The sequence below is a fragment of the Scyliorhinus torazame genome, chromosome 6 (genome assembly GCF_047496885.1).
Source record: "Scyliorhinus torazame isolate Kashiwa2021f chromosome 6, sScyTor2.1, whole genome shotgun sequence".
NCBI classification, from domain to species: Eukaryota; Metazoa; Chordata; class Chondrichthyes; order Carcharhiniformes; family Scyliorhinidae; genus Scyliorhinus; species Scyliorhinus torazame.
The window spans coordinates 311,315,976-311,335,995 of NC_092712.1; the positions used below are offsets into that span (position 1 = coordinate 311,315,976).

Consider the following 20,020-nt stretch of genomic DNA (forward strand, 5'->3'; position numbering starts at 1 on the left):
AGAAAATTGTATTTCTCCATTGCACAGGAAGTCCTTGACTTTGCGATGTTCGGGTTATGACGAACTTTACAACTTTGGTTTTGACTTTATGACACCAGGCCAGCACGTTCATGCGTTCTGCGCCACCCTCCTGGACTGGACTTAATAGGTTGGAAACAAGTATTTTATTCTGTTAAATGTTTTTGGCATAACCATCGCAATTCTAATGCATTTATACATTTATGTTGTATTTAATAGGCACTCAGACTATGGCATTCAGGTTAAACAGTGATCGCCAACTTCATTATATCCCCCCAAACTAATCGAGGAACGTGTGCTAAGGCGAGCAGGCTCCCTCTGCAACCCTACAGGGCAAGAGTTGAGAGCATTTAACACCTCCTGGTGCCCTATGAATGATTTCAGGCATTAGTCCAAGATCTAATCTCTCATTTATACCGTTGTTTCAATGGGAAAATCGATTCCCACTTATGACATTTCGACTCATAAAATGGTTTTCAGGAACCAGTTATGTCATATTTTTTTTCTTATAAATTTAGAGTCCCCAATTGTTTTTTTCTAATTAAGGGGCAATTTAGCGTGGCCAATCCACCTAGTCTGCACATCTTTGGGTTGTGGGGGTGAGACCCACACAGACACGGGGAGAATGTGCAAACTCCACACGGACAGTGACCCGGGGGCCGGGATCGAACCCAGGCCCTCGGCGCCATGAGGCCGCAGTGCTAACCACTGCGCAGCCCTGCTGCCCTCAGTTGTGTCATAGAACCGGCGGGCTGCCTGTACTTGTATACATTCAGCTGAGAAAGGTAGGGGAGTCGGCGGCGAAAAGTTTCAAAAATAAAAATAAACTGGGGTTCAGGTCTTCTATTTTGGAGTCCCAACAGCTTTTAACCTGCATTCACAAAGCCAGCCATTTTTTTCCTCTTTCTCATAGCTCCCTCTTCGTGTTTCTTTCCTCCACTAACTTTCACCGTACGATACGGTTTTCCTGATGCAAGTAAAATTTTCTTGCAAATCAATTCTCTCCAGTCTCTGATGTTTCTCTCAGCCTTGGCTTTAACCGTCCCTATTCTACCCCTTTCCACACAAATTGATTGCTCACAATTCCCGCTCACACCAGTTCACTCGTTTTATCTCCGTTGTGAACTGCAAATTCCAGCAGGCACTTTAACATTGATTCTGGGATGCGTGACAGCGGCCTCCTTTTTCCTCCTTCACTAACCTGCCACCAGCGAAGCTTATGCCTGTAAGAAGCAGCTGCACATTTTCCAGGCCTCGAACAGCTGTGACCGGGCCCAGACAAAGCAAGTGTCAACCAAGATCAAAGATGCAAAATTTGCCTCCTTTATATAATGTCATGCTGTGTGAAGTGGGGAGTATCGCACACTACAGCCAAAGGCATAGGGCGGGATTCTCCGACCCCCCCGGCGGTTTGAAGAATCGGCGGGGGGCGGCGTGAATCCCGCCCCCGCCGTCTGCCGAATTCTCCGGCGCCGGGGATTTGCTGGGTACGGGAATCGCGCCAGTCGGCGGCCGCTGACAGCGGCCCCTCCGGCCGGCGATGGGTCGAGTGGCCGCCCGTTTTAGGCCGGTCCCGCCGACGTAAATTACAACAGGTGCTGTGGACCTCTGAGATGGCCGACGCAGAGATTAACCCACCCTGCGCATGAGCTGGGATGACGCCAGCACACGCTGGTGCTCCCGCACATGCGCCAACTCGCGCCGGCTGGCGCGGCGCAAACCACTCCAGCGTCGGCCTAGCCCCTGAAGATGCGGAGGATTCCGCACCTTCGGGGCGGCCCGATGCCGGATTGGTTCACGCCTCTAGTTGCCCGCCCCGCAGAGTCCCGCCCCATAGTATCAGTACAAAAGTGATGTCGAGTGAGCTGAAACATGGCTTTATTTTCTAACCTGATTCTTGAGTCAAACCGATATCAAAATTCTGTAAATATGAGCATAAGCAGACACTGTAACGTTTTTTGCAGTCAGACCCGGACAACATTCCATCTTTGGCTGATACGCGACGAGTAACATTTGTGCCACACAAGTGCGAGACGATGACTATTGCCCTCAAGAGAGAATCTAACCATTACCCCTTACAATCAATGGCAATACCATGGCTGAAATCCCCACCAACAACATTTTGGGGATTGCCATTGACCAGAAGCTTAACTGTAACAACCATATAAACACTGTAGTGACAAGAGCTGGTCAGAAGCTGGGAATTCTGTCAGGAGCAATTCATCTCCTAACTTCCCAAAACCTGTCTAACCTCTCCACAGCACAAGTCATGTGATGGAATACTCTTCACTTGCCTGGATGAGTGCGGCTCTAACCAACGTTCAATCAGCTCAACACTATTTAGATCAAAGCAGCCTGCTTGATTAGAACCCCAGCCACCACCTCAAGCAATCACTTTAACCACCGCCGACACACAGTGGCAGCAGTGTGTACCATATACAAGATGTATACGAGGAGAGATTGGATAGGTTGGGTCATTTCCTTGGAACAAAGGAGGCTGAAGGGTGACGTGATTGAGGTGTACAGAATTATGGAGGAAGAGATAGAGTGAACAGGATAAAATTGTTTCCCTTGGCAGAGAATTCTAGAACCAGGGGACAGAGATTCAAGATAAAGGGCAGAAGGTGTAGAGGGGACATGAGGAAGAACCTTTTTACGCAGAGGGTAGTGAGAGCCTGGAGTTCACTGCCCGAGTTGGTGGTGGAGGCAGAGACCTTAAACTCGTTTAAAAAGTACCTGGATCCACACGTTAAGTGCTGTAAGCTACAGGGCTATGATCCGGGGACAGGAAGGTGGGGTTAGAAAGGACACCTCAGGCTGGCATGGACAAGTTAGCCGAATGACCTCCTTCTGTGCTGTAAACTGATCTGTTCCCTATAAGAACACTATTCACGACGCCCTATGCTGCTCTTGTTTGGTCCTTGTTCCGCACTGTAACAAATCTCTATTTGTTGATGTACCATTATCAGTGTACTCTGTTGATTATTCTTTTGTCAATTATGTACGTACTGTGTACGTTCCCTTGGCCTCATGGTTCCTTTGCCATGGTTCCTTTGACAGCACTTGCCAAGCCCATGGCCTCTACCACCTAGAAGGTCAAGGGCAGCAGATGCATAGAAACACCACCACCTGTAAGTTACCTCCAAGCTACCCGCCTCCTTGACTGGGAACTACATAACCATTCCTTCACTGTAACCGGTTCAAACTCCTGGAACTACCTTACAGCAGTGTAGGTGTACCTTACAGCAGTGTAGGTGTACCTTACAGCAGTGTAGGTGTACCTTACAGGAGTATAGGTGTGCCTTACAGCAGTGTAGGTGTACCTTACAGCAGTGTGGGTGTACCTTACAGCACTGTAGGTGTACCTTACAGCAGTGTTGGTGTACCTTACAGCAGTGTAGGTGTACCTTACAGCCGTGTGGGTGTACCTTACAGCACTGTAGGTGTACCTTACAGCAGTGTTGGTGTACCTTACAGCAGTGTAGGTGTACCTTACAGCCGTGTGGGTGTACCTTACAGCAGTGTAGGTGTACCTTACAGCAGTGTAGGTGTACCTTACAAAGTGTAGATGTACCTTACAGCAGTGTAGGTGTACCTTACAGCAGTGTAGATGTACCTTACAGCAGTGTAGATGTACCTTACAGCACTGTGGGTGTATCTTACAGCAGTGTTGGTGTACCTTACAGCAGTGTAGGTGCACCTTACAGCAGTGTAGGTGTATCTTACAGCAGTGTAGGTGTACCTACAGCAGTGTGGGTGTACCCTACAGCAGTGTAGGTGTACCTTACAGCAGTGTGGGTGTACCTTACAGCAGTGTAGGTGTACCTTACAGCAGTGTAGGTGTACCTTACAGCAGTGTGGGTGTACCTTACAGCAGTGTAGGTGTACCTTACAGCGGTGTGGGTGTACCTTACAGCAGTGTGGGTGTACCTTACAGCAGTGTGGGTGTACCTTACAGCAGTGTGGGTGTACCTTACAGCAGTGTAGATGTATCTTACAGCAGTGTGGGTGTACCTTACAGCAGTGTGGGTGTACCTTACAGCAGTGTGGGTGTACCTTACAACAGTGTAGGTGTACCTTACAAAGTGTGGGTGTACCTTACAGCAGTGTGGGTGTACCTTACAACAGTGTAGGTGTACCTTACAGCAGTGTGGGTGTACCTTACAGCAGTGTGGGTGTACCTTACAGCAGTGTAGATGTACCTTACAGCAGTGTGGGTGTACCTTACAGCAGTGTGGGTGTACCTTACAACAGTGTAGGTGTACCTTACAGCAGGTGGATTGCACTGATTCAATAAGGTGGCTCATCACCACCTTCTCCAGGACAATTAGGGATGAGCACCAAATGCTGGCCGAGCCAGTGACAGTCCCATCACAATAAAGAATAATAAAAATGAGGATAAATCGAATTTAATGAAAATGTAGATTAAGAGTTAGTCAATTTTTTTAACATTTAAGAGTGACCAATTCTCTTTTTTCCAATTAAGGGGCAATTTAGTGTGGCCCATTCACCTACCCTGCGCATCTTTTTGGATTGTGGGGGTGAGACCCAGGCAGACACGGGGAGAATGTGCAAACTCCACACGGACAGTGACCCGGGGCTGGGATTCGAACCCATTCGGCGGCATGAGGCAGCAGTGCTAACCACTGCACCACCGTGCGCCCCCAATAATTAGTCAAATTAGATTAATTGAAAGCCTTCAGATGTACTGCATTAAAAGGTGCTGTATAAATACAAACTGTTGTTGTAGTGGGTTAATTTAACATCTGATCTGGTAAGTCGTGCCAGAGGCATGAAACACTCAGGTTTGACCCCTGGTTTGAGTAGTATCAGCTGATCTAAACAGTCACTGGAAGGACATGCATGCAAGAAAGAACAGGGATGATAATCACACAAACAGAGAAGTTCTGTTCTATTTATCAGCCTGCATTCTATTTGTGTTTGAGTATTTGTACATTTTCAGCTGGGACAGCCTTGCGCAGCAGATTATTGCCGAGGATATGAAATGGCCTGTGTCTTGGCTATTGTAAACACCTTATAGTCATAAGTCGTCACAGAATACAGCTTGAATTTAACACTAGTACACAAAGAAAAGCTCCCCTCACAGACGAGTATGGAGAAGGCGATGTAACTGGACTAGCAATCCAGAGGCCCAGGCTAATACTCTGGGGACATGGGTTCAAATCCCACCACGGCAGCAGGTGGAGTTTAAATTCAATTAACAAATCTGGAATCGAAAACTAGTCTCAGTAATGGTGACCATGAAATTGCGATCGATTATTGGAGAAACCCACCAGGTTCACTGATGTCCCTTAGGGAAGGAAATCTGCCTTCCTTACCTGGTCTGGCCTACCTGTGACTCCAGACTGTGAACTCCCCTGTGAAATGGTGTGGCAAGCCACTCCGTTCAAGGGCAATTTGAGATGGGCAATAAATGCTGGCCTTGTCAGTGACACCCACATCCAGTCCAGATACCCCTTTTCCAATTACAAAGTGCAGAACCAAAAAGCAAATAATTGCAAAAGTTGACAGGACATAAATACCCCCATCAGAGCTAAGCATTTGCATTACGAGCTTCTCTGTTGGGCTCACATGTTCATCCATTGGGTAATTGAATCATGCAAGATTCAATCCCCAGTCTGCGTTATGCTACCTGATTTGAGCTAGGAGGGACACTACTCCTGGGTTCTGGAACAGAAAATCGGCCAGCAGAACGTGCTCATGAGCAGGAATGCTGATCCGATACCACCCCCAGCTAGCTCCGAGTTGCTGAGGCCAAGTTCCCAACTGAGATCAGCTATCCTCATGACAAGCCGGGAGACAAAGCTCTCGCCTTCCTGATGTGGCCAGGTCAGCCAACAACCCGTGCTTGATGATCTATATTGGCTCCTGTTCTAGCAACTCCTCAATTTTGAAACCCTCATCCTCTTTTTCAAATCCTTACACGGCCTCATCCCTCCTGATCTCTGTAACCTCCTCCAGCCCGACAACCTTCTGAGATCTCTGCTCTCCTCCAATTGTGCTCTCATGCACTTCTCGATTTTAGTCACTCTATTGGGCAGCCATGCTTTCAGGTGCTTAGACTCTAAACTCTGAACCTCCCACCCTGAATCTCACTACCTTCTTACTTCCTTTAAAACCTACCTCTTTGGGCAAAATGTTGACTCAGTTTCCAGAGTATCCCTTTGCGTGGAATGGTGTTGAATTATGTTGTTCCTATGATAAGGGTGGCATGTTCTCTCTGTGTCCCTGGGTTTCCTCCGGGTGCTCCAGTTTCCTCCCACAGCCCAAAGATGTGCAGGTTAGGTGGATTGGCCATGTTCAATTGCCCATTAGTATTCAGGGATGTGCAGGTTAGGTGGGATTATGAGGATAGGACAGGGGAGTGGATCTAGGTAGTGGTGCTCATTCGGAGGATTGCTGCAGAGCCGATGGGCCGAATGGCCTCCTATTGCACAATAGGGATTCTATGGATTATAAGTGTCTCACAATATTTTACTAAGTTTAAAGGAACTTTATAAATGCAGGTTGCTGCTGGTGTATAGCTCAATATCACACTTGCACATTTGCTTTCAAACTTGTGTCACTTTTGCCCCTCTGCACATTTTCAGGTGGGAATCACAAGAAAGAGTGTCAGCAGTTTATCTAAGTGTGAGAGTCAATAGGGCTGTGCCTGACCTTCATTCACACCTCTCTGTGCACTTTAATGGAGGATCACAGGATAGTGAGCAGCAGCGGAGACGCTGGCTGACATTTCTGCCCTAATTGATAGGTGCCAACTGAAGTGTTTCTGTCCGAGTGACATTAGTTTACCTTCCTGGAGTTTCTGAGGCAACTGCTCAATAGATCAACTTGTGCCACTGGGGGTACTTCCTTTTTATATCTTTGAACATTTTTTTGTGTTTTAAAGACTTGCCTTTATGTAGCGTCGTTCACAGTATTGCATCCCACAGCATTTACAACCGATGAAGCATTTTTGAAATGTAGTCACTGTGTAATGCAGGAAATGTGGTGGTCAGATTGCAGTGACCAGAAAATCAGTTTTTGATGATGTTATTGGAAGGTAAGTGTTGGCCAGCGTATCAAGGACTTCTTCAAATTATGCATCATTTGCATCCACCTGAGATGGCCTCAGCTTAATGTTGCATCTGAAAGAAGCCAACTTTTCAAAAATTAATTCAAGGCATGTAGACATTGCTGGCTAGACAACAATTTATTGCCCAACCCTGATTGCCTTTGAAAAGGAGGTGGTGAGCTGCCTTCTTGAACTGATACTGTCCATGTGGTATACACTCACAGTGCTGTTAGAGAGGGAGTTTTAGGATTTTGACCCAGCCCCAATGAAGGACAGTGATATATTTCCTAGTCAGGATGGCATGTGGCTTGGAGGGGAACTTGCAGGTGATAGTATTCCCAACTACCTGCTGCCCTTGTCCTTCTAGACTGTAATGGTCATGGGTTTGGAAGGTGCTGCCTAAGGAGACTTGATGAGTTCCTGCAGTGCATCTTGTAGCTGGTACACACAGCGGCTACTGTGTGTGGAGGGAGTAAATGTTTGTGGGTGGGGTGCCAATCAAGCAGGCTACTTTGTCCTGGATGGTGTTGAGTTTCTTGGTGTTGTTGGAGCTGCACTCATCCAGGCAAGTGTAGAGTACTCCATCGCACTGCTGACTTGTGCCTTGTAGGTGGTGGACAGGTTTTGGTGAGTCAGGAGGTGAGTTACTTGCTGCTGGCTTCCTAGCCTCTGACTTGCTCTTGTAGCCATAATATTTATATGGCTGGTCCAGTTCAGTTTCTGGTCAATGGTAAGCCCAAGAATGTTGATAGTGGTGAAATCAGCGATGGTAATGCCATTGAATGTCAACCTCTGAAGTGCAGTGCTCCTTCAGTATTGGACTGGAGTTTCAGATTTGGATTTTTATGTTAGACTGGGACTTGAAGGGAAGGTCTTGTGGCGCAGTGGGTAATACCCCTCCCTGTTTGAGTCCCTCCCCACAACTTGATGGCCAAGGAAGGTAAGTTCATAACGCAACCAAACAATCGGAGTACCAACCTGCAAATCCAACGCAACAATGGCAGGTTGTAAGAGTGCGGGATTTCTGGTCAACCAAGTGATAGTGAGAACATTGAAGCCTGTACCATCAATATCCATAGCTCCGGATTACAACATACATATAAAAAAAGTGCACATTACCTCAGCACCTTGGAATCCCTGCGAAGACCGGCTCGCTCAGTTGGCTGGACAGCTAGTGTGGGTCAGATTGGTGCCAACAGCACGGGGTTCGATCCCCATCCCGTCTGGGGTGGATTCAGGACCAACCTCCTTGCCTTACCCTGGCGGAGGGCTCGGCACTGTGTATTGACCCTGCCTTCCCTTCGGGCAGACAACTGAGGAAGCGAGACGTGAACCTTTCAACTCAGGCAAGAGAGCCACCAACTGGACCAGAGTTTGTGCACAGAATTAGTGGCCTTATGGAATTATTCTGGGTTAAGGGTACGAAATTACTTAAAAATTGAGGAGGGAAATGCTGGCTTACAAAGACCTCGATTTAGCACCAGCACTAATTTCTTTTCAACAAATATAATTGCTGCTAGGAGCAGTTGCCGGTCCATTGTGCGGAATGTGCCAGGTCTGCTCGATCTTATCTTCTGCACGTGTTTGCATGGAGGACAAGCATGACATCATCTGATAAGCTGCCACAGTTTGAACGGCCATATCCCTTTTTGCTTCAAGGTTTATAACCTCTGTCTTTCATCTTTACTGTTTTGCCATTAATTTAAATTGCAGTTAGAGGCGTTCAAAGCCAGAGTACTGCGGAAAATAGACTTTAATCCTGGTTTCAATCACCATCCGAGAAGCACAAAAAAAAATCTTCATTAGCAGATTAATTAAACTGCATAGATCTTCAAAAGTAATGAACAAATATTGTATTGCACAAATAGTCAAATGGAATATTCCAGATATTTGGATGCTCTCTCTTTGAACATGTTTCAGAGTGCAGTACGTGATATAAATGAGCTCTTGGGAGATAGCATTTCAAATAAATGTACTGCGTGGGATAAAACAAAATAATAGCTATTATTGGTTCTGGGCAAGGTAAGAAGAGCTGGGAATGACTGCTGCTTTTTCAATTGATTTATTTACGTGATAGTGGGAATAGATAGATCCTGTTTAAATTTGTAAAGGAATATTTTCTCATCTCAAGTGCAGTGCTGTTAACTTAAAGGAACATGATGCCTCTGGTTAAACAATATCTAATAATGCGGTTGTCTGGTTTCCCCCAAAGCTGTTTCTTTAATCCATTCCTCCACTGGGTCTAATTCACTGGGTCTAATTCATCTACTTCTGCTTCCTTTTCATTTCTAAAAAAATGTGACCCCCACACCCTCCCTCGCCCCCCACTGTCGCAGCTGATCTCAGCCAAGACCTCCCTGGTCTGGTATGAGTCAGATCCTCTCTATAAACGAGATCAGTCATTTTCAAGCTCAGGGTTGCGATCCATGGGTGGGTCGTGGGTGGGTGTGGGGAGGGCCGCGGAGCGATATGGTCATGACGTTCCCAATCGCGGGAAGAAGCGCCCAATGGCCATGACAGGCTTTTAAAAATGCCGGCCGCGACTGGCTTTCGAGAATGCCAGCCGTCCCGCACATGCGTGCCCCCTCAGCCGGATGTAGCTGTGCGCAGGCCCGGTGCCCAGCGGGGCAGACCGACTCCTCCGTTCGTCAGCGTGGTGCTGTCCCAGGAGCAGATTTATTTTTTGAAATCGATAGAGTCGTCCTGCCAGAAGCGGTGGCAGAGAGTAGGTAACACACCCGGTACTGAGGAGCGCTTCCTCCGTTTTATAGCTGCCAGCAACCAAACAACAGACCATGTGAAGAATTGAAGATGGATCTTTTTGGAATAAGGAAGAGACACAAACAGGCCAGGGTCTTACAACTGAATCTGCTGGAGAGAGCTTCGCAGGAGAGTCCACAGCAGGACAAAGCAGTGCTGGTGTGAGCTCCAGGACCTCTGAAGAACAACCCATACAGAAATGTAACATTGAATGAATGACAAAGCAAGTGAGATTGTGAGGACCAAGCAGGCTCACCTGTCGCATTGAAGATAAACGAAAATAATGGATCGTAATGTTCGGCTGGCGTGGGTCCCGAAGGTCGGCTAGCTGGTAAAAATGGGACCCCGGAAAAAAGTTTGAAAAACACTGAACTAGATGATGTTTCGGTCCAAGATCTTTCCATCATGCTTCTGTCTTGGAGGAAGTGTCAAACAAAGTTGTGGTGTTCTTTGTGTTGCTAATTTTAGGATGGTTGGCGTAGTGTTCACAAAGACCACAAGTAGCTTTAAATTGAACAAAGCTATAAATGTATTAACACTACTAATTTAGATTTGACACTTACTCCTAGCCAATACACAGTTGATAATAAACATATAATCTATACTCATCTACTACTAATCTCTACACTATTACATTAACTATAATCTGCTCTCACTCACACAATCTTTCCTTCAGTATGTTCTCTAGCTTTCTCCTCAACCTCTCACCCATAAGGCTTAGCATCAATGTCTTATATACTTGTACATCTAACTCCCTCTAGTGGTTGATTTAGACATTTCATTAACCCTTGCAGTTCTTACATTTTAGATAATGTTACAAAAGTCATGTGATCAATGCTGCATTGTGGGAAATGGGATTAGCTTAAGACTGGGGACAATGGACCTAGAGGATATCTCTTTCTGAGTGCTAGCACAAGTGCGATAGGCTGAATGGCTTTCCACTGTATTATAAATTTCTATGATTCTTTGACTGATGGGGGAAATATGAAGCAATTATTCATATCCATATGGCTAAACTGTCCACATATCAGTGATCCAACTCGAGTAATTAATGCAAAACCTGAAAATGTTTCATTTTACTTGGCATGTTGCTTGCGATAGAATCAAAAATGATCAGTGGTACTGCAAAGAACCGTAATTAAAGTATTCTATTAATAGAATTTAAACATTCGCGTACCATGTGTCAGTGAAAAGTTTGTTCGCCGGAAAAACCAGCAGCTATATTTTGGCCCAGTGAAACACTGAGCTGGGCAATTTTTGCATTTTCATTTCCCCTTTCACCATAGCTATGAAACCCACATACAAGGATTAAATAGATTTATTGTTCAAGATGATGATTCAGAAAGCTCTTCTCAGCTTCCAAGCCAAGCAGCCTTTTGTGGAACATAATCGCCATTGGGGGCAGAAGGCATGGACATTCTTTGCACTATAGTGGCCCCATATATTTTGCCACTTTAGTTGGACATGGTCCTGGTAGAGATTTTATTCGCTGAAAAAGTCTATGGGTATACATCTACAGTTTTAAGGGATGCCAGACATAATGATGTTAGATTGTAAGTGGGTCCAGCTCATAACTAAATATGCCAGAACTTTTAATCTGTTGGCCTCTATGCTCAAAGTGCAGTTTTATTCCATACTGCAGTCTGATGGATGGAATGTTAATTCTTGCTGGTTTTGTTGATTTTAGTTATCTTTGATGAAAAGCCATAAAAACGAGCTTGCAAGTATATAATGCTTTACATGACCACCAGATGTCTTAAAGCATTTTGCAGTCAATGATGTGTGTTTGAAGTGTTGTCACTGTTATAACGCAGGAAATTAGTCAGCCAAGATGTGCCCAACAAACACCCAGACAGAGCAACATGGTAGTGACCAGATAATCTGTTTTTGAGATGTTTACTGAGGGATAGATACCAGCCTGGACACCGTGGATAACTTCCTTGCTCTTAGAAATTCCTACAGTGCAGAAGGAGGCCATTCAGCTCATCGAGGCCGCACCAACCCTCTGAAAGAGCACCCAACCTAAGCCCACACCCCCACCTTATCTTTGTAACCCCTTATCCCCACCTAATTTGCACATCCATGGACACTAAAGGGAAATCCATCATGGCCAACCCACTAACCTGCGCATCTTTGGACTGTGGTAGGAAACCGGAGCACCCGGAAGAAACCCACGCACACACGGGGAGAATGTGCAGACTCCAAACAGGCCACCCAAGACTGGAATTAAACCTGGGTCCCTGGCATTGTGAGGCAGCAGTGCTTACCACTGCGTCACAGTGCCGCTCAAAATAATGACATTGGATCTCTTACATCCTCCCGAGCGGTCAGTGGGGCCCCAGTTTTACATCTCATCTAACGACAGCACCTCTAACAGTGCAGCACTCACCTCAGTACTGCACTGGACTGCCTGCCTTGATTTTAGTGCTCAAACTCTGCAGTGGAAATTCGCGCACAGTAGCACAGTAGGTAGCACCGTTGCTTCACAGCGCCAGGGTCCCAGGTTCAATTCTCGGCTTGGGTCATTGTCTGTGTGGAGTCTGCACGTTCTCCCCGTGTCCGAGTGGGTTTCCTCCGGGCGCTTCGGTTTCCTCCCACAAGTCCTGAAAGACGTGCTTGTTAGGTGAATTGGACATTCTGAATTCTCCCTCAGTGTACCTGAACAGGCTCCGGAGTGTAGGACTCGGAGATTTTCACAGTACCTTGATTGCAGTGTTAATGTAAGCCTACTTACGGCAATAATGAAGATTATTATTATGTTGCTAACAAAATCAACTCGGCATTAAAATGAATTCCTGCAAAACAATAGAGTTAGAACGCTTATTAGTAAATACTATTTTTTGAGAACTGAAATTCCTGTGCAGTTTCTTTCGATTTCCACAGAACTGCAGTTGTAATGTTCAAATAGCTTTAAAAGTCAATTAAATAATCATGACATAGAAGTATATTTTTATAAATAGCAGCCCATCCTATCTCCCTCTGCTTACTTTAAAAAGAAATATAATTGCTTCATGAGTAAGATTTTAAGCACAGTTTCTGGACAAACTAATTGCTGTCAAGCAGCTGCTTAAGTTAAAATTAAATGGCAGGTAGGTGATTTTGGCTTATGTCCGCAGTGCTCAACATTGAGGCAACGGTGCTTTCTCCAGGCAGTCTGCAGTTTGGGCCTGTTGTCTATCAATTGGCAGAAATGACAGGAAGATGAACATTTTTAGTTTTATCTTTCTTGTGGAAGCCTTGTGGTGCAGTGGGTTAGCATCCCTGCCTCGGCCTTTGAGCTAGAGTTCGAGTCCCACCCCAGGACTTGGTGGCCAAGGAAGGTGCGTTCATAATGCACCCAAACAGGTCGAGTATCGGGCAGCATGGTGGTGCAGTGGTTAGCACTGCTGCCTCACTGCGCCGAGGCCCCAGGTTCGATCCCATCTCTGGGTCACTGTCCGTGTGGAGTTTGCACATTCTCCCCGTGTTTGCATGGGTTTTGCCCCCACAACCCAAAGATGTGCAGGGTAGGTGGATTGGCCACGCTAAATTGCCCCTTAATTGGAAAAAACGATTTGGGTACTCTAAATTCATTTTTAAAATAGGTTGAGTATCAACCTGCAAAATCCTTCCAATGTGCCGCAGGCAGGCAGTAAGAGCGGGAGAGGCTCCTGGTCAGCTATGCTTGGTATAGGGTGGCACCCCTCAAGGTACAAGGTAAGTGGAGTTGCCAGAGGTGGGTGGTGGTTGTTGAGGGCAGGCAGGGGAAGGGGACAGTCTTTGCCACCGGCAGGGCACTCCATGGGCTACAGGGTGTCTGATTTTTCCCCCTCTTTCCCCACGGAGCCCGCAACTTTTAATGAGCACTCCCCTCATGCTCCTCATGCATGAGTTCACTGCCCGATGGCAGGACCTTTGCAATTATTCACCAAAGAGGCAGGACCAGGAGACACGTCCCCCATCTATCTCAGCGATTATGGAGATTGAACTCCATGCTGTTGGCATTAATCCGATCCACAAACTAGCCATCTAACCAATTGAGCTATCCAGCCACTCAGCACACCGTTACATAGCAACAAGTAGGGAAAGCAAAGAGCACAGTTTCCTGAGCACCAGAATTTGTCAGATCATTCACCTTTGAGGAGTTACAACCTCTTTAATTTGCAGGTTCAATCTAAAAAGGTGGCAGTGGAACCGAATGTAAAATAGTCTGCTTTTAGAAACAGCAATTTTCAATGATCAGACCACATGTCACCTTTCAAATTCCTCTTCTCCCAGTGATCCAAGTCTCACTGAAGAAACAAGGTACCCAGGCAGTGACTCTGAAATTAATCTCAAACCACGGTACAGACAGTGCACACAGCTCTGCCTTTTGCAAATTTGTAGATTGCCTTTCCCGGAACGGTTCAACCAGCAGTCAATGTTTTTACACCGAGGGAGGAAAATCTCCTCTGTGGTTCAGTGAAATCATTTTTAAAAATAAATTTAGAGTATCCAATTCATTTTTTCCAATTAAGGGGCAATTTAGCGTGGCCAATCCACCTACCCTGCACATCTTTTGGGTTGTGAGGACGAAACCCACGAAAACACGGGGAGAATGTGCAAACTCCACACGGACAGGGACCCAGAGCCGGGATCGAACCTGGGACCTCGGCGCCATGAGACAACCGTTGGTTTCGTGAAATCATAAACAGATAAACAAAGAATGAGTGCTTTTAAAATTCCAGCTGTCAAGTTGTGTGCAAGCTGTTTTCAAAAAGCCCTCTGCAAAGAAAAAAGCACCTTATTAGCTCCCCACTTTATTATGGTGACATCAATGCGTTAACTATTTACTAATATCCTGCCCAGCCAATGAAGGTGAGAGCATTCGGAAGCTGGCGCTGGTGCTGTTACTATATTGTGCTAAACATCTGTTGAGCTGGAAGCTTGGTTCATTCAGCAACATTTGGGTTCACACTTCAGGGTTATCACTTCCTTTAAGTCACCAGGTCGTGTGTTCGGCTGAGAACACTTGCCGGGGTCACCAGGGTAACAGTTAACAAACTGAGAAGAGTTTTTTTGTTTGTGCAATCACACTGCAGGTTACCGCAGCACCAGATTATTTGAGCCACTGATCGCTGTAAAATGGCATTATATTGCAGACAGCTGCCAGCGTTTCATTGTAATGCAGAAAGCTGTCTGGAGCCAGATTTCTAGCCATTAGATAAAAAGCATGCGAGGACGCTCAAGAATCTGTTCCCGTCAATCATACCTTCAATGAAATGAGGGGATCTAGTCATGGTGCTGAAATGCTTAAGTCTAACCAGTTAGGGTAGTCAGTATAAAAATTCATCTTTCTCCGTGCCAACCCAGGTCTGAAGAAAAGAAGCAGAATTTATCTGTTCTGAAAATCTACAGAAAATTCAGACTTGCATATAAAAAGCTTTTTCGTGACCACAGGGACACCCCATAGCGCTTTACAGCCCATGAAATACTTTTGAAGTGTAGTCACTATTGTAATGTAGTAAATGCTGCAGCCAAAATTGAGCACAGAAAGCTCCCATAAACAGCAATGTCTTAATGACCTGTAATCTGTTTTTTGAGATGTTGATTGAGGAGTTAATTTTGGCCTGGACTTCAGGGAATAACTTCCCTGTTTTTCTTCAAAATAATGCCTGGGATGTCATAGAATCATAGAATTTACAGTGCCATTTGGCCCATTGAGTCTACACCGGCCCCTGAAAGAGCACCCTACTTAAGCCCACACCTCCACCCTATCCCAGTAACCCCACTTAACTTTTGGACACTACGGGCAATTCAGCATGGCCAATCCACCTAACCTGCACATCTTTGGACTGTGGGGGGAGACCGTAGCACCCGGAGGAATCCCGCGCAGACATGGGGAGAACGTGCAGACTCCGCACAGTGTTACATCCTCCCGAGCAGATAGACATGGCCCCTGTTTAACATCTCAACCAAAACACAGCACCTCCAGCCGTGCAGCACCCCATTAGTACTGTACTGAGGTGCAAGCCTTGGTAATCGTGCCCAAGCCCTGTGGAGTGGAACTTGGACCCAGAATCCTGTGACTCAGAGGGAAGAACGTTGCCAACGGGCTCTGCTGACACTCCCATGAGTGCAGAGCACAGTGACTTAATGGTCCATCGCCTTAACTTTTAAGCCACCTCAACGTTTAACAAAGAAATTTCACGGCATCAATATTTTTCCAGAGACTACATGAAGTAATTTAGTTGTAGTCACAGTTGTGACAGAGGGAAACACAACAGCCAATTTATGCAGAGAACACTCCCACTAACAACAAATTACCAGATAATGCTTTTAATGATTTTGGTTGAGGGTTAAGGGATGGCCAGGCCACTCAGAGAACTGTCTTTTGAAAAGTGAGATGGGCCCTTTAATGTCCACCTGAGATGACAGATGTAACATCATCCCATTTGTCTTGTACCTGTGTTCCAATCATATTCATTCGGATGATGGTGTACAATCTATTTAAACAGTATTTGTGATGCATGAATACATGTCTAGGCAACTGGCCTGAATTAACCTCATTTTGTTTTAAAAGTAACCAATTCTTTTTTCCAATTAAGGGGCAATTTAGCATGGACAATTTAGCATGGACAATTCAGCATGGCCAATTCAGCATGGCCAATTTAGCATGGCCAATTCAGCATGGCCAATTCAGCATGGCCAATTTAGCATGGCCAATTCAGCATGGCCAATTCCCCTACCCTGCACATCTTTGGGTTGTGGGGGTGATACCCACGCAGACAAGGGGAGAATGTGAAAACTCCACACGGACAGTGACACAGCCGGGATCGAACCCGGGTCCTCAGCGCCATGAGGCAGCAGTGCTAACCACTGCACCACCGTGCTGCCCGAGGCAGCAGTGCTAACCACCGCGCCACTGTGCTGCCCTGTGAATTCACCTAATTTTATAGGTAACTAAACATGCTTGACATTGTTCAACAGCTTGATAATGCTTCCGAGACAAGTGGGTTAAAATGGAGAAAACTGGGAACACTCAGCAGGTCAGGCAGCATCGGTGGAGAGAGGAAACAGTCAACATTTCAAGTTGGTGACCGTCCCTCGGCACACTGGGAAAATTGAGCCTTTAGCTCCTAATGCTTCAGATGGCATCTGGTGTTCCCGATCTCTGCCCATTGCAACTATTAAGCAAGTATAAGATTTGCAGCTCCAACGCACAAACGTGGATGACACTGGGCACTGATGTGACCTGTCTAAGTATTTTTCCGCTGCCTCTAAAACTCTAGGGTTTTTTTGGTTGTAAGAGACACTAGTACTACCTTTGCCAGGGCACTGGTACATTACTATGTGATCTGCCTGAAGCAATTCTTACAACATCTGAACTTCCATACTCAGAGGCTGAGGTCAGTGTAGAATGGATTCCGATGGGCAGCACGGTGGCACAGTGCTTAGCACTGCTGCCTCACGGCACCGAGGTCCCAGGTTCGATCCCGGCTCTGGTTCACTGTCCGTGTGGAGTTTGCACATTCTCCCCGTGTTTGCGTGGGTTTCACCCCCACAACCCAAAGATGTGCAGGGTAGGTGGATTGGCCACGCTAAATTGCCCCTTCATTGGAAAAAATGAATTGGGTACTCTAAATTTAAAAAAAAAGAATGGATTCCGATGATGAATCAGTTGTCACAGTAATCCATCTAACTGTACAAGCTAGCAATAGACATGCAATTTTAATTCCTCCACACGTGCCTGTGTTGTCTTAATTGCTCCTTTACTCACATTTCTACTCTCCCATCCCAAAGAGTTAATGTGTTCACATGCAAAATTACTTTTAATAACAATACATCTATGAAGCTGCCCAACAAGTACATACCCTCAATCCATTAAGGTAGCTTTTATGAAACCCAGATTGTGGGATGTGACTGAGATGTGAGAATCTGCCAGCTAATGTAATATAAGCCAGGGCTTCATATTGAGACCATGTATCCATCGAAAGATGCAATTTAAAAAGAGACGGCATGACTTTGCAAACCAGAGCATCGCGTCCAACAACTGTGACACTGGAGCTCTCAAATCAGAAAGGTTTTGATCTGGTAGTTTTCTCACATAGGCATCGTAAGCACTCTCCTCTTCTGTCAGGGGCAAGTAGGCCTATCAGTAAGATACTCTGCTGCTCCAATAAACACTTGGCTGCTTTCGCCTTGCCATACTGTTACACATTGCCTATTGTGAACTCTGGTGGGAACTGTTTTTACTCAACTGTGTTTGTCTTTCTGTTCCCAATGCAGGCTTGTCCGAGGTGTGCAATTGTACACCTCCAGTGCCTGTCCAAGACCAAATAAAATTACTTCTGGGTCCAGTCTGTATTCTTTCAGACACTTGGGAGTGAAAAGCTGTGCGTTTGGTTACTGTGTAAACATAAGTAATCAGTGCCTGAGGTCACAAAATCGGTTAAAAACCAGACTGTTCCATACAAAGACGGATATCTTGCCCCCTAAATATGAGCGCTTGTTTCTCCAGTGTTATAGTGCATGTCCACAGTCCATGGGCCATTGCCTTCCTTTATGTATTCAGTCCGAGTCTCTGCAATCATGCTAGGTTTCACTTCTGTAGAGGGCTCTATTGACACCAAATGCACAGGACCAACTCCCCAAGATGACATTATGACAGATTACTGTAGGCAGCACGGTGGCGCGTGTGATTAGTAAGGTTGCCTCACGGCGCCGAGGTCCCAGGTTCGATCCCGGCTCTGCATCACTGTCCGTGTGGAGTTTGCACATTCTCCCCATGTTTGCGTGGGTTTCACCCCCAGAACCCAAAAGATGTGCAGGGTAGATGAATTGGCCATGATAAATTGCCCCTTAATTGGAAAAAATGAATTGGATACTCTAAATTTAAAAAAAAATGACAGATTACTGTATCACATAGAAAATAGGAGCAGGAGAAGGCCATTCAAGCCTGCTCCATCTTCCGTATGATCATGGCTGATCCTCTATCTCAACACCATATTCCTGCGCCCTTCCTATACTCACTGCTTGACACCTGCTGCAGAGCTGTATGGTCACAGGTTGATGATTCAGTCAAGCTAAGAAAGTTGGACAGATTCCAGTTTTCTGCCAATGTCTGTTTGGAAACAGTCCCAGGCGACACCTGAAGATCTGATCCAGCGAAAGCAAAGCCTGCTAAGAGCAAATGAGGTCTCCCTAACCCTAACCCTAACCCTGACAATACTGTGAAATGTGTGTTTCCAACGTAGATCCCAAAAATATAGACACTGAGCAGTCAATTAGCTTCCAACTGCAATCCCTTTGCTTGCTGCAGGAAGAGGAGGAGCATAGTGTACTTAGCCATCGCACATTGAACTCTGTTACACTTTCCCACCTCTTCCAAATATTAAAATGATTCGGGAAGGTGCTCCAATTCCAGGGCCCGGAGTGGGATCCCAACAATATTAGGGCTTAAATGCATTTGAACGGATCTGAAATTAGCAATTAAAACAATGTCCACTCTCACCATACATACTGACAAATATTGTTTTCCATTTGCCTTGCCAGGTAAGCTCGACTAAGAAACATGCAGAAAACCTCAAGAGTGAAGGAGGCACACTCATTGAAACCCTACAAAGGCTGGCCCAAGCTGCCAGGTGAGAACCCTCAGGCCTAAAGGAATTTCCAGGCCTTTGAATAAGCGTCCAAGGTTTTTTTTTATACATGTGCCAGATGCATACCACAAACCTATCACATTACAGTGCTTCGCAACTGGAGTAAGACTGCACTTGAACCAACCTCTGAAAGCCTCCAGCTTTTTCCTCGAGACTGACTTTGATCAATTGTTGGTGGAAGCCAGGGTTGGGTTTCATGATGAAAGATTCTGAAAGTTGTTGCTTTCATTTACAGCCAGTTACTAGCTTACTGTCTGCTTCTTTTGAGTTCAACTTTTACATCCCCAAAAGGAAGCTTTTTGAAGTATCCGGAGTGCATGTAAATAACTTTCAACCCACAAAATACGCCTTTGGCATAATGATGTTTATATGCTTAACAAAACAGAAATTCATAACGCTACGAATTCCCAATTTCACTTCAAATGTTGAACGGCTTCACAGAAGGAGGACAGGAGAGAATTAGCCTAAGTTAGCCTCGCCCATTGTTTAACAGACACTTCTCAGCACTTTTACCTTGCCGAGAGCCACCAGTGGCAAATGGGTAGGT

General features: G+C 45.8%; 1 protein-coding gene across 5 annotated transcripts in view; it reads left to right on the forward strand.

The window, feature by feature from the left end:
• ulk4 (unc-51 like kinase 4) overlaps positions 1-20,020 on the forward strand; it is a 633,709-nt gene that overhangs the window by 598,209 nt on the left and 15,480 nt on the right. For all 5 annotated transcript variants that reach the window (XM_072510060.1, XM_072510064.1, XM_072510062.1 and 2 more), the window contains one exon: positions 19,367-19,455. In XM_072510060.1, coding sequence (XP_072366161.1) covers positions 19,367-19,455 — 89 coding nt within the window. The remainder of the gene's footprint in view (positions 1-19,366; positions 19,456-20,020) is intronic.